General features: G+C 43.0%; 1 protein-coding gene across 2 annotated transcripts in view; it reads left to right on the top strand.

Annotated features, from left to right (window-relative positions):
• The window catches only part of adprh (ADP-ribosylarginine hydrolase), a 23,643-nt gene that overhangs the window by 2,823 nt on the left and 3,627 nt on the right, over nucleotides 1-17,193 (top strand). The window contains exons 2-6 of one of the 2 annotated variants that reach the window (XM_070990249.1): nucleotides 14,685-14,833; nucleotides 15,364-15,478; nucleotides 15,591-15,699; nucleotides 16,052-16,150; nucleotides 16,233-16,338. In XM_070990249.1, coding sequence (XP_070846350.1) covers nucleotides 14,826-14,833; nucleotides 15,364-15,478; nucleotides 15,591-15,699; nucleotides 16,052-16,150; nucleotides 16,233-16,338 — 437 coding nt within the window. In that variant the 5' untranslated portion in view covers nucleotides 14,685-14,825. Of the gene's footprint in view, nucleotides 1-14,396; nucleotides 14,834-15,363; nucleotides 15,479-15,590; nucleotides 15,700-16,051; nucleotides 16,151-16,232; nucleotides 16,339-17,193 lie in introns of those variants that run through there. The other variant, XM_070990248.1, reaches the window with a different exon arrangement.

Below are 17,193 nucleotides of genomic sequence, written 5' to 3'. Positions count from 1 at the left end.
CACTGCAGAAAGCAGTCTTTTTACCTTTGTCTTAACATAGGGATTAAACAAATGAGGCCCAATGTGTTAATAAGTCAGTATTTTTCAGCTGTGGACAGAGCCAGACCTGCTGTCTCCTCATGCATCAGGGCTTTATGATAAACTAGCCAATCACCTCCTGGCTCTAGAGCCATACGTAATGCATGAGAGTGGTGCCAACCATCTCATGTCACTCTTATAAACAAAGGGAATAAGCACATTTCTCAGAATGTTGAAATGACCCTTAACCATGTTAAATGTTTAACCTTAACATTGGTTGATTCATTGGTTCACCTTGCGCAGACCTGTTTTGTGTCCCCAAACGAGAGCCTGATTACAGGTCTGAGTTTTTGTTCATTTCAAGGGTAAAAAAAAAAGACATCTCATTAAATCTCTCCATCTTTCTGTCCATGTTAATTCCAAATTAATACACTCTGTCTAAATCTCTCTGTCTCCCTCTCTCTCTCTCTCTCTCACACACACACACACACACACACACACACACACACACACACACAGTCTCTTCAGTCTCAGTTCCTCCATATAATTAAGCTAATGGTTCTTGAGTCAGTGATAGACAAGGGGAAACATGCTATTTCCCCCTTGTGTCTATTGAAGGGACAAAATTGGTGTTCTCTGTGTGTCTCTGTCTCTTTTTATCCGACTTGTCCCTCTCTCTCTCTTTTTTTTTTGCTTCTTTCTTTCAGTATCATGTCCATATTCGCTGAAACTCTCCGTCTATCAAAAAGAGGAGCTAGGAGGCTGTCACACAGCACGGGCTGTTGAATAGACCTACTGGTGCTTTTTTGTGCGTTATCTTCAAAAATTGCCTGATGTCTTTGTGCTGTGGTGTTCATGTCTCTCTTCTTTGTTATCTCATGTCCCCTCTCCAGTTCTCTTGGTCTAGTTCTGTCACACACACACACACACACACACACACACACACACACACACACACACACACACACACACACACACACAACCTCATGTACTGTATGTTCTGTTTCCATTAAATTGATGCCATGGCACAGACATGCATGGATGCATTAACACGAATATAAGCCTCCAGAGAAGAATGACTCCCACTCCCTTAATGCAAACAGCTCATGCTACAGACCCAATCACACACACACACACACACACACACACACACACACACACACACACACACACACACACACATGCATCCACACACACCACTCTGCCAACTCCGTCAAAAGACACTTCAATCTTCAATCCCTATTTCACCTTTTTGGGCTTGAGTCCACTTCCTTTCCTCTTCCCTTCTCCTCCTCCTCATATCTCAATTCCCCTGCTTTCTGTTTATGAGAACTGAAAATCTCCTCATTATAAATGCATAAGTCATTACGTGCTCTCTCCACACCAATTATGTTGGGGATGGGTGCTAGTGCTTCAGTGAAAACAGCTGACCACAACAGAATCCACAATGGCTCCGACAAGAACAAATGACATCAGCAAGCCAGTTGGCCTGGTTACAGACAGGTGACAAACACTGACAGAAACGGTTTCTCTAACCAGTTACAAAACGGGAGTCACTTATATTGAACAACTAGACAATTTATGTACATATGGTGATATGGTGTACTGTTATATATTTTTCTTTTCTGATTCTAGCCTATTTCAGTCATACAACTCAATACATTCCTTTGTTTTTAAACCAGGGAGCAGGTTTAGAAATACAAACATGGGTGCAACAATGCCTCCAGTAAAGTAGATGGCGGCAGTATGTAATCTCAGAAGCAATGGTTGCAATCTACCATAAAACAGAAGAAGCAACTGTGCATGGTTGATAACTCTGGAGGAGCCTGCCAGGAGGAAAAAGGAGGAGGAGGTCTGAAATTAGGAATTATTGAATGATATTAGACACCTGAATTTTGTTTTTGTTTTTTTGTTTTTTTTGCTTTACACAAATACATTGGCATGACCAACTGATGCAGAAAAGGCACAAATTGGGGCATAAAAATTCACAAGAATGCATGAAATGAAGTGTTTGATGTTCGCAACTAACCACCTGGAACCACGAGGAAACTATTTATGAAGTCAGTCTAACATTTGATTGTGTTGTCAGGAACGGTTGAATTTCTTGCCACCGTAGGAGCAGTGATTAATGAGCAATAACCGAACCATGTGTCAGAGTTGTGCTCTGGTACATAAACAAATCGTACTATACATCTGTCAAAGACAGGCGAGCGGAATAACACAAGAAATCAGAAAAGTCCAAGGTCCTCTTCTCTCTGACTCTCAGCCATGTGAAGGACATTGTGTACCAACTGGAGGAAAAAAAAAAGGACTCAAGCTTCTGACTGCACTCCCCGACACTGCTGCTTCTTTTTTATGATGAGCTACGCTGATGTATAGCATGATTCACTGGCCCATAAATGTGTGAAATGGAAATGGTAGTGTGCCTTTATGTTAGAATTGAAAAGGGAAGAGCCTGATAGCAACGCTGGAGAAATAAACACAGCAGCTGTTGTGATGCCAGGAGCACAAGGGAACAGAGAGTGACAGATAGGAGAGGAAACTGCATCCAAATAACAAAGATTAAAGTTGCAGAGGAGGGACGGGTGTCTGAAAAAGGAGGGGAGGACATGGGAATTAAAATCTTGAGTCTAAAGCTAGTGTTTGTGCAGTGTTCATTTAATTTCTTTGCACGGCCCATATCTGCATAGTAATTAATAACAGTGAAATGCTGGTGATTATGTAAAAGATTTAAAAAAAAAATTTAACCAAAACACTTCGATCGACTCAGTATGCAAGTAGATAAATGCAAGAGAAGTGAAGCGCTGGCCTCCTAAAGGACTGCCTTTGCTTCCTTTGGATTATCAAGTCATTGAGTGACAAAAGCTTGAGGCAAAAAATATGCACACTTTTATTATATGACTTTATAAATCTATTATATTACTTTAGAAATCCAGTCAAGAGAATGTGAAAGAATAAAGGGAAACAGCTGAAAATGTTAGCCTCAAGCATGATCTTCCCCAAACTGAACATCAAAATGAGCTTCATATCAGAGTATATTACTGCATATAGGATGTGCCTTCACTCACTGCAAACCATCCAGGGTGCTGTCCCAGTTACCTTTGCTATTTTTCCAACTCATCCCCTATGGAGCTTTACATCCAGAGACAAGACAGGAGACATTATTAGACGTCCACTCATGCAAATGCAAACGGGTGAGACGTAAGAACGGGAACATAAGATAAAACATATGGTATCTTAAAGCTGTTTCGGTTTTAGTCAGGGAAAACATGTTGCGTGGTGAGAGACAGGTGGAGATGTTAGATTGTGGAGCGAGCGGCCTTGGTTGCCACATGGAGACAAGCAGCTGGAACAGTCATGGAGGGCAGGGAACAGGTTTACATGAGTTCATGGCTGACATGTGCCGGTGAGTGTGCAGCAGCTTATCAACCCTGCAGCCTAATGTGCACGTCCACACAAAAGGCATGTGTGCTTACATTTGCTCATGATAAAGGGATGTGAGTGTGTGTAGGACGTTTATGTATGTGGTGTGTAAGCACTGTATGCCAACAGCTTCCTCTGCCATGTGCAGTGATTTCTTTTCTGCCTCTCACCTGGCTTCCCCTCCATGCAAGAATGGACTGCAATCATTCATCAGGAAACGCTGTTCTGGAGTCAGTTTGTGAGTTTTTTTTTTCTGACTTACAGTGGTTCCCAACCTGAAGCTCAAAACCCAGCATGGAGTCACAATAGAAACCTGAAGGGTCACAAGATGATTCAGACTTTTTGCAAAAAGAAGCACAAACTATAATCACACTGCGTCTGTTTTGTATAATTTCCCATTTTTAAAAGAACATTTTTCTGGCATATTTGTGAAAACAGTGTCCATACAAAAACTGTCTGATGTTGATCTAGTCTGTGCATATGTCTATCGGTCCTGGGAGATGGATCCCTTCTCTATTTTCTTCCATTCCACGTTAAGGATTTCCTTAACCGATCAAAGCCTTGAGGATAGAGGGAGTTGTTTAATGTACAGATTGTAAAGCTCCTCCTCGTTTGTAATATTGGGGTCTATGAATAAAATTGACTTGGCTTAGCTTCTGGTTGGGTGTTTTCCATGGTAGAGGTTGACTCAATGTTGGACTTGGGGGGGGGGGGGGGGGGGGGGGGCGGGGGGGGTTACCCTCTTGGATGTCCCTACACTAGATTATGATAATGTGCCCTCTATGGTGGGCCAACGTGCAAGAAAACGTGATGCAGTGCCCTCTTGGGTGGCCTTCCCTGGTTGAAATGTGATGCAATACTATACAGCCTGCCCTACATGTTAGAAAAGGGTTTGTATTCATGTCCACCATAAATGTATCATGACTTGGGTTGACTGATGTTTGAGGGCCAGTGCGGTTAGGAGACTCGCTGTTAGCTTCTCTGGTGCATTACCAACTGGATCACATCATAGCCCTGTAGCCTATTGATACAAAGCTTTTCCCTCCTTTCTCCACGTAGCATTAGCTATCAGTGGTTAGCAATTTACTGTAAGCTGCCTGTCCTGTGATAACATTCAAATTTTGAAGGACCCATCGTGCTATTAAGTTCATATTTCAACTCAGAGAGTGAAAGCTAGTTAGCCTAGCCTAGCCATCACTGTATTGGGTTTAAAATGACAGATGACCCATAACAGGAGACAAGGGGAGCCAAAAAGCAGTTAATTGATTAAAAACTTTCACTGGACCATCTCCTCAATCCTTACTATACATTTTTTTAAAAATCAGCACATCAGTCATGATATTCATATATTTTTTGAGTTTTTAAAGTCCTGCATCATTGAAATATCACACAGCATGCATACATTTGCTTACAAAATGCAAGCTGACAAGCTGTTATGTCAGCAAGGTCTAAATCTGAGCTAAAGCGTAAACTGCTGAAATGCTCCCTGAAAACGGGAACATGGCATCGACTTGCTCCCCCCCCCCCCCCCCCCTCAAAAGTGCATACACACAGCCTCAGGTGATGTGCAGCCAGCCACATCCAAAACTGAATTCTATTAAAAGTATGTTGATATGCAAAAATGCTTGAAAGGGCATTTGAATATGAAGATGTGTTCAGTCTGATGTTGGTTTGCAGTCTTCATAAAGTCATTGTAAAGGAGGTGTGTTTGGCTGTAAAAGAAAAATGACCGTTTTATTGAATATTTTATACAAAAAGTGGCTTACTGCCATTACCAAACAGCCTCTTAAACTGAAGCAGTCTGTACTTCAAGCTGTGTCGTTTCACAGGACGCTGAAAAGTGAAAATTGATTCAAAGCTTTGAATGAATGAATTCTAATACCAGCATGAGATCTCATTTTAAATGACTTTTACATTACAAGGCTGCAGTCTGAACCAACTCCACCAACTTGCAATTTTTATCTGGAGATTAAAAAATATTTATGTCGGAGTTCATTTGTATGATTTGAGATAACAAGGGGCTCAGGATTTAAAGAGATTTCTGTTTGAAGCTCTAATCAGAGGGTGATATCTGATGATGAATTTCATATGGAAATATCAGATGCTTGCTAATTTTAGACGGTGACAGACATGCTGTCGGGTAACATGCATGAAACATGGCCCTAATTATGTAAAACCTGATTAACAAACACAGTAAGTGATATTTTGACATGAGATGTTCCATTTTTTCCTAATTATTTGGCTGCCTTATTACATGACATACGCTCGAGGCTGTAATCAGCAAGTCTGTTGAACGTGTTTTGAAAAGTGCAGTGTTAATGAATTATGAAGAAAGATTACAGAGGGAGAGGTGGCAGAAAGAAAAAAGACGAAAGAGAAACAGAGAGGCGTGAAGGACGAACATGGAGGGACTGGAACCAGAAGAGACGGGCTGTCAGATAAGCGTTTCTGATGCCCAGAGTTATTGTGATCATTTCAGAGAAATTAAATTGTCTTTTTTATCTCCTGAAAAAGGCTGGATAAAAGAATAAGAGAAGCCTCCACCAGAAAACTGCAAATAATCACATCACTGAGAAAATGTATCACTGAGGAGACTGAAGGTATTCCGGCTCTGTTGAGATATTGATTTTACATATCAGGGACGCCGCCTTCCCTCTCACAACACTGTCAAAGAGAAATGTCAGAGTGCGGTGCCTCTGTTGGGGAAAGATGAGCTTTTAAGGTGTTCGGTGGTTTACTGTGAAACACTTTACTTCACGACAACAAACGCATGAATATTCCAAACAGCCATCTGATAAATAGAAGATTTCCAACCCACTTCCATTTACAGGTTACCTGACAAACAGCACAATCAGCCGACTGCATCAGCTGTTATTAAGCAACTGTTAGACATTAAACAACAATTTAAGAGTCTAATTTAAGAAAACAAAACAAATGAGATAAGACTAAGTAGTCCAGACAGGCTTTTCCCATTCATGTAGTAATGGCTGCTCAGAAACAGCTGAATTAGGTCTGTTAGACGACAGCCAAGTCAAGTGATGCCTGCAACATTACCTCCAAAAGTGACCTTTCATTATCCAGTAGTGCACTTATGCTTTCACCGCAAAGCTCGCAGGACAAATGTCTGAGCCAGGCTGACATTAAGAGCCGCGCTCTAATAAATTAAGATTTATGTCAGAATAAGAAGAACGTTGAAGGACCTGAAAACAAAAGTTCATTGCTGGGCAGATAATAGAAAACGCCTTGTGGGAGTAGTTCAACGTTTTGAGAAAAACGAGTCGCATGAGACGGTTGATACCACTCTCACATTGGTCTGTTAAATATCAGCACAAAGTTTCCAAATCCTCCTGTCGGCACCTATAAAGCTCACCAATTAAAACTTATATCTGGTTTGTTTAATCTTTACGAAAAAAACACAGTCTAAAAACAAAAAGTCATTGTGTCATAGGGGTTATGTGCCGGACTATTTCTTGGCTGGGACCAGTGACCTCCTGGAGTCTCAGCTGGTGACCTGGAAAATTGCTTGAAGTCAGAAAATAGTAGCACACAATAGTACATAACCTCTCACAGAGAGCCAAAGTGAAACCAGGGGTCTGTCCAAAAACCGGCTGTAGCTTCATATTCAGACAAATATGAGAATGGCATCAGTCGTTTCTCTGAAAGAAACCAAACACATGCATTTTCCACGACATCCGCTACAACGCTTAACGCGACAGTGAAATCCAGCTGTGAAACTGAATATGATTTTTGAATCACTGAATATGATAATTGAGGTATACAAGGCAGACACCTGGTGATACATCTTGCTATAATTACCACTCTGAAGCCAAGTTTCCAACACAGTATATTACTTGGAAGCTGCAGGGGAAACAGAGACACCAATGACACATCCATACACACTCACGTCAGTCATTCACATATGCACACACACACTCACACAGTTCCCTTTGCATCCACACACACACAAATGTATGCACACACACGTATGCACAAGCTGACACCCCCATAAACAGTGTTAAATCTCCACCATGTACAGCCCCAATTGTAATGCGCCAGCCAGTTGCTAGGCAACACTGGAACTTGTAATAGCACTCGGGTATGATGGCCCGCCGCGGGTGGGGTTGGGGTGAAAGTGTGGATGGGGGTGCCGGGTGAAGAGGTTGCCTGGGTTTTTCATTTGCTCCTCCTCTGACCCTCTCTTTTAACCATCATGGGAGCCAACAGCCGACATTAATGTTATTTCTGACGAGCAGTTAGATGAGGGGCAGAGCAGAAGGGAGAGATGACGAGACGTCTCCAACATTTCTTTTTCCACAATGTTCTGACAGCAGTCGGGAGGAGAAGGAAGGAGCGATCCTGAAAACATTAATACCACAATATTTTTAACCAAACTAGGGCTGCAACTAATGATTACTCCAGTATTTTATCAAATATTTTAGTATTTTTTTTAGTAATGCAACCAGAAACATAGCAAAGCATGACAAAATAAAATGAATAAAGAGAAACAAAAGTAATGGCAGCACTGTGCTACAGCAGTTATGGTATACAGTCCCAAAGAATCAGTCTGATTGATCACTCCAGTCATCTTCAAAAGCCAAAGTTTTCCAGCTCCAGCCCTCGACTGTAAACACTGTCATGGGCAGTCTTCTAACGATTATTTTCATTTGAAAATAATCTGCTGATTATTTTCTTCTTCACAATTAATTAATCATTTGGTCTCTAAATGCCAGAAAATAAGACAAAGGCTCAATGTAATTTATCAGACTCCACAGTTGAGTCTTCAAATTTCTTGCTTTGTCTGACTAACAGTCCAAAACCTCAAAATATTCAGTTAACAGAAGTGCCAAAGAAGACCATCGACGAAGAAGAAGCATGCACAAGGCAATTTGTAGGATTTTTGCCTAAAAAAAATGACTAGGTAAATTGATGGTGTTTTAGGAATTGGTCAATGTGTAAGGGGTGTCTTATCCAATAGGAAGAAGGGAGTTGGATCTGGTTGCAAAGCCACATTGTCAGTTCTCCTTTTAGGCAGTTGAGGCTGCCAACACATCGGCCTGGCACCCATGTGCTATGCTCTCCCACTCCATCCCTCATGCCTAAAAGGCAACCTGGGAGCAAGTCTGTCAGGCTCAGTCAAGCCCACTGCACCTTCTGCCTGTCGCCAAGCAAAGCTAAACCAACCACCCTAGCGGAGAAGCAGTGCTGCATGCTGGAGCTCAGCCGTGCCAAAGGGAGCAATTTAAAAAACATTATAATCACATGAGCAGAAATGTCCCTGGCTAGATAATTAGCAGTGGTGAATGGGGGATATCTTCGATGCTGTTTGGTTTGGTATGCAGCAGCATAATGGCCTTCTTCATTATCCTGTTTCCAGCTGACTCCGAAGCACTTTCAGGAGTAAGGAAATACACGTATTTATAATTCATGCAGCTTTTAGGGTAATGGTCTTTTGTCGAGGTGTGATTATGAAGCGTAACTATCCATAATAGCACTTTTGTTGCAATTAATTATATATTATATTTTGGGAGACAGACTAATTTGCTGTCCTGACAAGAATTAGAATAAATGAGAAGACTGTATTTCATATCTGTGCATCAAATATAAGGCTCAAGTCAGCAGCCAGTTAGCTTAGTTTAGTGTAAAGACCTGCGAAATCGCCAAGCTGTGGTTTCACAGGAAGTTATGTGCTGGACTATTTCTTGGCCAGGGCTGAAACTGGTTGCATGCTAGCCTCAGTGACGAATTGACAACTGCGATTTTGTATGGACTAAACAAAAGATATAATGCGTTGATCCTTCAGCTTTAGAGGTGCGGGTTGATGGATTTCTTTTTCCCTTTTGACACTTGGGCTGCCCTATTTCCCCTATTATGCTAAGCTAAGCTAAGCTAAGCAGCGGCTGGAGATATCTTAGAGTGCTATGAATCTTCTCATCTAACTCTAAGTAGGAAGAAAAACAAGCTTGTTTCATAAAATGTGGAAGATTTCTTTCATTTATAGGGTGTTGTGTGCAGCTAATCACTATGGCTCTGCAGCCTCTGTGTGAGATCTGTTTGGCATTACTGATGCAGCAATATATTTTCTCATCTTCTCTCTGAGCACTCATTCTCAGACACACATGCTCACAATACAGCAAGGTACCTCAGCCACATCAATAGTGATAGTGAGGCTGCTCTGCTGTATGCCCAGACATATCTGTACATGGACCATTTGTTTCACCACTAAGCCTCTCTCTGGCTCAGCTTGCCATCTGCATTTATGGCCCCTGACAACTCATGTGACAAATAGCCTCCAGGCCACCACTCTCCTGATACCTCAGCTCCCTCCACAATCTGCACCTTTCCTTTGATGATAATCATCTGGTAACAAAGACTGACCCGATGCATCAGCCACTGGGAATCACTGTCTGGCATCAGGATCCACCACCTGCCAGCGTCAGTCATCAAGTGTGTTTCAAAGCTGTTGTTGTTTGTATACTGTAGTGAAACCATGCCCCCCTGTGGAGGGAAGATCCTAGAGCCATCTGAAGCTCCATCTAGGATCCAAAACTTGATACTAATGTAATGTAATGCTTTATTGATCCCTGGAGGAGAATTCTCTTTTCATGTGTCTCCCTCCACCTTTAGGTCAGAGCACTGGGTCAGACACAAAACAGCCGTGTCTCGCTCGAGGACACTGTGGCAGTACTGATTCCCCAGAATTCAGCTGATTGGGAAGACGCCTGAGAACCAGTTCCCAGCCACATGAAAACAGAAAAGAATATTTACTGCGAGGTACAAATCTCACAGCTGTGTGAGAACGCCTCCTTAATAACAATGAACAAATGCCTCTTCAAAAATCAGGGTATTTAAGTATTTTTCCCTTTAAAGTTCCCCAAATGAAATAGAGAGAAACACAAACAAAGCTTGCGGGCCTCAGACTGTCATCAGGGAAGCAAAACTCTTGTATGAATAGCACTAGAATTTCCTCTAATGCAGGTAATCTAATGAAACTGTGATATTTTTTTTTTACTAATCAGTCAAACTAGGCTCCAGAACGCTCAAAATCACCCTCAATTAGAAAAGCAAAAGACAGCAAAGCCATATCAAAAGGGCCTAAACAGACCAGAATTTCTGTCTGACAATATCTGCGAAGATGAGGTCTACAGTCAGTCGAGGAGGATCCGACTGACATGGGTGGTCAGTTTCCGACCTCTCCGAAGCCTTAAAGAAAGGGAGTCGTCTCACCCTTAATGGCTAAAAGGGGAATGCACTAAACTGCTCAGTCATTTTTTAAGAGTCAGTCTCAACACGCTGCGCAAATGATGATCCAAACAACCCTCCTACCAACTAAGAGGGATTTTGATTCAGCTAAATTGAATTGGTGAAAGGGAGATGACCGCAAGGACCAAAGAATGGACGACTGCTCCAACATGTTCACAGGATGAATGCTAGGTGACAGTGAGTGGTGAGAGTCCTCTGGTGGAGTGATGGTCTTCATATGAATCATACATTGCCTACCCACAAAGGGTAGTCTTGATCTGATTGTTTTTTTCTTTTCTGTGTCAAAAATGCAAAGACCTCATCTGGATTCCAAGCGAGTGTAAAGCAGATGCAGGGTCTTTCTGTGCAGCGGGCACAAGCTGCACTGTGCATGAAATCAGAGATGTAGCTTTCAGTTAAATAAGTCAGTGATTCCATTGTATGCCTCATATTTTCCCTTTTAAAATGTCATATTTTAAAGCAACTTCAACACCAGTGAGATACTATAATTTACACAAAGGATTTCCTTCACCATTTTTTGTGGGTTTGATCCTCCACAACATCCACATATGAGGTCCACTGTTTTGCAAAACTATTGCACCAGTTAACAAGGCCAAATTCCTTCTGTACCTACTTATACATTTGGGGCTCTGATCTATCTGATCTCTGTGTAATGGCTGGCAGAGGGACAAGGCCTATTGGAGTCTGGATGCATTGGTAATTAATAGACTCCTCAACCGTGCTGCCCTGCTGGTGGGTCAATCATTACACAATGTTTGACAAACTCTGTTTAGTCCCATGGAAAAGTATTTCGAATTCTAGTCTTAAAATTCAAATTTATGGAGTAAATGGACGTAGTTACACATGCAAGAAAACAAAAGAGTATTTCAAATGAAATGTTGGGCAAAACAAAAAAGTGGCGGCATGGATATCATCAAGGAACAAAGGATGTATGGGGGTTAAGAACAACTTGCACAAGATTAGGACTGCTGATCCCATTTGCTTGGATTTAGGAATTCTGAAAACAAAGCACAATGAAACCTATTCAAAGCCAAGGTAGCGAGCAACCAACTGTCTCGATGTCAATCCCTAGATTTATTGTAAACAAGACTGATGAGTTCCAGGCCACACCAAACACTACAACTAAGATTTTTCAAGGCTTTTGATGCTGTAGCTCACACAGTGGCAGTCCAGTGTACCCTTGATTTAGAAGTGGGATCGAGGCCTGATGCCATGGATCTGTGGCTTTATGACTGGCCGCTTTATGACTGGCCGACTGGCAGACACTACACCACCAGGGACATCTGTCTCATCTGTCCCACATGTGTAGTTCCATAGGAAACCATACAAGGGCCTCTCGTCTTCTTAGCACTGATTAACATTAGGAACAACCCCCCGCAATATGTGGATGATATGACTTGACTGAACTACCCTGTACTCTCCAACAGAGCCTGAATGCTGCTGACATCTGGGCTGAGGAGAAACAAATCAAACTCAATCCATGTAAAGTTTTATATGTCACCAGCATGAGACATACACCAGCCATGCTGACTCTTCTCATTGACCTGAACATACTGGAAGTCTGTGACACATTCAAAGTCCTGGTGGTCACTATGCAGGGTAACCTGGGAACGTACAGTCAAGTGGACCTCATGTTGACCTCAGCCAACAGGAAGTTTTTTGCTCGGGGTCACCTGAAGAAAATCACTCTCCAGACCAGGCTAAAAGGCTGGAAACCATGCAGAAACAGGCAATTCACGAGTGCCCAGAGGTATTCAGGTTACCCAGAGGCTCCTTGCGCTCCGGGATTGTGCACTCTAGCAGAGAGACGCACTCAACTGTATCTTGGCTTTGCCTGAAAGCTGATTAAGTCCAGTTTCAGTGAATGGCTAGCCACCTCGGAGAGGAACTCACAGGTTATCAGACAAAGAATTCAAACAAACTGATCATCGCAAGATGTCAAATGGAGATCATCAACCCCCTCCACTCTATGCCGTATATGCCTAAATGACAGCAGATTTTACATTTCAGATTTATGATACGGCCCTGCAATCGGCTGGCGACCGGTTCAGGGTGTACCCCGCCTCTCGCCCATTGTAGCTGGGATAGGCTCCAGCCCCCCGCAACCCTGAAAGGGATAGGCGGTATAGATAATGGATGGATGGATGGATTTATGATACGGAATTTATGATTTTAGCTTAGGTAACTGTACATTTGAAATTTCAATCTATTTTAAAATGTTGGTCTACTTAGCATTGCTTTCATTTCATTGTAATTCAGTGTTACTAATTCAAAATAATTCAGTGTTTTTAATGCTAATACTAATGTCTTTGTGAACCTGTGATAATGCTAAAAGGTCAACAAACAAACAAACCAATAACAAGCTTAAATATGCTGGGAGGTGGATTTTGGTCAGCTGTTTCCAATTTCCAGTATTTATGTTTAGCTAAATACTGATAAATGGCTGCTGGTGGTAGCTTCATATTTAGCAGACAGGCATGAGTAGTGTTGAACTTACCATCTAACTCTCTGCAGGACAGTGAATGAGCGCAAAATTTTCCAAAATGTTGAACGTAATTAATATCATTTCAACAAACTCACTGTCACTGTAAGAGGTGCAGTCAGACTCCCACCATCTGAACTGTTTGCCGCTTCTCTCACCCTCATCTGCATCTCCATCATGCTTCCTTTGGTGTTTCCTGGATGGACCAGGCAGGGTCTTCGTCTGCAGCTTCAGCAGTAGCACCTCCATGTATGACTGGACAATTTACAGTATTCCTGTCTTGTATTGCATTATTATCTTCACAGTCAGTGCTGTCAGTGTCACTGTCAGAGGAGCAGTCAGACTCCCACCATCTGAACATGCCGCTGCAGTCTGCTCATCCTCCTCTCTTGACCTCCTCCTGGATACTCCAACAGCCAGCACAACTCCAGCACCAGCACCACAGCCTGGCACTGCATTTTTATTGTTCTTGTCAATGTTATCAACAGCGTGATTGTCAATGTTCACAACATTGTCAACGTCAGCATCTCCATCATCGTGGATGGCGTAATTGTTGTGGAGGTTGTCAGTATTGTCTCAGTTGCCATTGTTTTCACGGTTGCTGTTGTGTTCATTGTTTTCATTGTTGTTATTTTCATGGTCATCATTGTTTGCATTGTTGGCAGCATAAGCAAATGTGTGGGCATATTCAGTAAAGCAGCAGCATCGTTCATCATTCAAACCTGCAAAGCCAAAACATGAAACCTCTGATGGCAGTCCAGTTCCTGTTGGCTGAAAAATGTGCACCTTAGATGAACTCCATTATCAACAGGTTGCTTTCTAAGAGTTTGTTCATTTCACTGGTGACAGCCACACTTTTGTGAAGATGACAGTGACGCTCTTTCCTGTGAACAAGTTTGATCCAGTGCAAAATCATGGTCTTTCCTGATGTGGACTGTTGCTCTTCATAGACTGCTGCAGTCCCTTTCAGCTCTGATCCCTCAGGTGCGAGCGCGAGTTGCTCAGTGTCATCCATTGTTGGAAGTCTCTGGCAGGTGTGAATATGCATGCACACCCTCAAAATCTGAACGACAAGATTCAAAGATCACTCGCTCAGAGTGTGACAGGTGCTTGAAACAGCTGTCCAAAAGATCACTCTGCACAAGCCTCATAAATCATAAATAGGCACGGTACTTTGAAGCCAAATGTATTGTGTGTCTATGTAGTCATTTCATGAAATGCTCTGTGCTCTAATAGCACATATACAAATATGACTGTGTGTGCTGCAGGTGTGTAGGTGCTGAGTTGCTGGGAACGAGTCAATGATTATTGTCCTGGTCTTACACACAAAAATGTGCCATTTGTTTTGTTGTGTCTCCAGCTGGTCGGCTGGAAAGCAGCCGTCCAAAACTGCTTTGCGTCTTTTTTTAGCCCCGCGTTTTCAGGGACTGCAGCCGGCTGCCTCGGGCGGAGAAAGTAGCGTGAAATAACTTAAGTGAATCAGCGCTGTTACTTGCTGCAGGCTGGGACCGAGCTCATACTTGAAACAAACAAGTAGTCAAGAGCAAGAAGTTGGTGCCCGGTACCTCAGTTTGCAGCCCCGGTGTCGACTTCTGCGCGTGGCCGCCTGGTGAAGCTTGATTTCCGGGAGCGTCGCGCTGCAATGGACCGGTGAGCCTGCAGCTGCATGGAGGAGCGAGACGTTTGAGTCGATATGTTTATGTGTATGGTTACATTTATGATCACAAAATGCTTTACTTTATAAATGTGCAAATACAATGACCAAAGAGCTGTCTTTCACGATATATCTTATACATTATAAAAGTAGAGTTCAGCTGTTTGGACATACTGTGCATAATTCATGTTTGCCTGCAGACTGCACAGCCAAGCCACATCTGCAAATATGAAGACTTTGACTGACTGTGGAGCAAAAGACAGAAAGAAAAGAGGATATACTGCTTACTTCTTAAAAATGTGTTTAATTTCTGATCATGTTCCCACAACTACACCTCATATTTTACTTTAGTGCAGGTCCCATATGAAAATATCAGCATTAAACCAGACATTAGCACACACTGTCCTTCCATTTCATTGTGACATACACTGATTTTTGCAGGAACAGTTTCTCAATGCAGTTTCATTTTTATGAAAATACATTTGTCAACAAAGTGTGGTCACCTTGTGCCTTTTTATCCCAACAGATCTGCCACACTGGAGCATTATAAGGCAGCCATGGTGCTGAGTGGTGTTGGTGATGCTCTGGGATACAGGAACCAGCTGTGGGAGTACAATGAGTCAGGACCGGCTATTCACCAGGTCAGTGCCCAGTCAGTTTAACTGGGAGAACGTAGACGGTGATAATGCCATGTGGGCTCATCTAGTTGAGTTCGTGAAGGTGTATTTAGCTTAAAATATCCTGTTCTTGCAGGAGCTGAAGGAGCTTGGCGGTCTGCGGAGCATCAAGGCCGAGCTCCCTGACTGGCCGGTGAGCGACGACACGGTTCTGCATCTGGCAACAGCTGAGGGGCTGGCAACCGGTAAGCCCAAGGTGACGCTGAACCTGCTCCATGCCTCCCGTTTCTGAACGTTTCCTTTCAAACAGAGAATTGATTGGATTGATCTGATGTGCCGTTCTGATGAGGCCTCATCAGAACACACGCCACACCCTCCCTCCTCATGAGCCCCAGCTAAAGGTTAAATCTAATTTCCCGTCTTGCCTTGATTTGCGGCTCTATTACGGCCCTGCACAAGTGGGAGGAAAATTGTAGAAATGCCACTTGACCTTTACTTCAATAAGGCAAACAGCCAGGCTTGTTAATAGATTGATACATCTTTAAAAATGTTAAAATGGCCAATGTGTGCAGTTTGAACAAGTTGTCTCCCTCACAGGGAAGGCGGGGGAGGAGCTCATGCATGAGGTGGCTGCTCGATATGTGGAGGGGATGAAAGACATGGACGGGAGGAAGCCAGGGCCTTCAAGCATCCTGGGTGAGACGAGGTCTTCATCTTAAAATCATCTTACATTTATTTGTAGTGATGGCAGAGATCTGACTTTCATTTGCTCTTTTAGGAGTCTCCCAGCTGAAGCCTGGAGAGGAAGGGGGCTACAGAGTGTCCTATAACCCAGAGGGGACGGGCTGTGGAGCCGCCATGAGGTCCATGTGCATCGGCCTCAGGTAAAACACTTGTCCCGACAATGAAAACATAACTCTAATCCTTATGCATTCCACTTTCCATGCTCTGTCTTTTGCCTTAGCTCTCCATGGGTTTGGTTCCTACGATTAACAATCTGAGCTATCAGAGGCCGAAACACTTTCAGGGGACAGACTTTGACGGGCGCATGCGCTTATGTTTCAGCTGTTGCAGCCTATTTTCGTGGCTGCTGGCTGAAGCGATCCACTGGAGCAGTTCCAAAACTTTTTGTACCTTTTAGTCTTTTAGTCCCCAAAATATGTAAAACTAGGATCCAAGTTTAAGAATGCTAGAATTTCCCTTCAGTGATGAACTGAGGGATAAGCAGAGGAAAGGAAATGCAGAATGTTACTTACTGATTTTGATTTATGTGGCAAACGTTGGCCATAAGTTATCAATTCATATCCTCTGTCCTCCAGCTCCTTCTGTGTTTTTAAAGTGATGAAGAGTTGCCCTTCTTATGTTACTGACATGACTTTCAAAGTTAAGGTCAGAGTCCAAAATAACTCGGAGGGTCCTGACCTACTCGCTGTATTCCACATTCAGTCAGTATATTTACTCACTTTGGTTTTTAGGAGGCTGCACGGTGGCGCAGCAGGTAGTGTGCGTGCCTCACAGCAACAAGGTTGCCAGTTCGATTCCCGGGTCAGGCCTTTCTGTGTGAAGTTTGCATGTTCTTCTGTGGGTTTTCTCCGGGCACTCCGGAGACCAACAGACAGACCAAAAACATGCTCATTAGGTAAATTGGTGACTGTAAAATTGCCCCTAGGTGTGAGTGTGAGTGTGTGTGTGTTTGTGCCCTGCGAGCGACTGGCGACCGGTCCAGGGTGTACCCCACC

The sequence above is a fragment of the Chaetodon trifascialis genome, chromosome 21 (genome assembly GCF_039877785.1).
Source record: "Chaetodon trifascialis isolate fChaTrf1 chromosome 21, fChaTrf1.hap1, whole genome shotgun sequence".
Classification (NCBI taxonomy): Eukaryota; Metazoa; Chordata; class Actinopteri; order Chaetodontiformes; family Chaetodontidae; genus Chaetodon; species Chaetodon trifascialis.
Note: the sequence above shows the minus strand (reverse complement) of the source record. Positions and strands in the feature narration are given on the sequence as shown.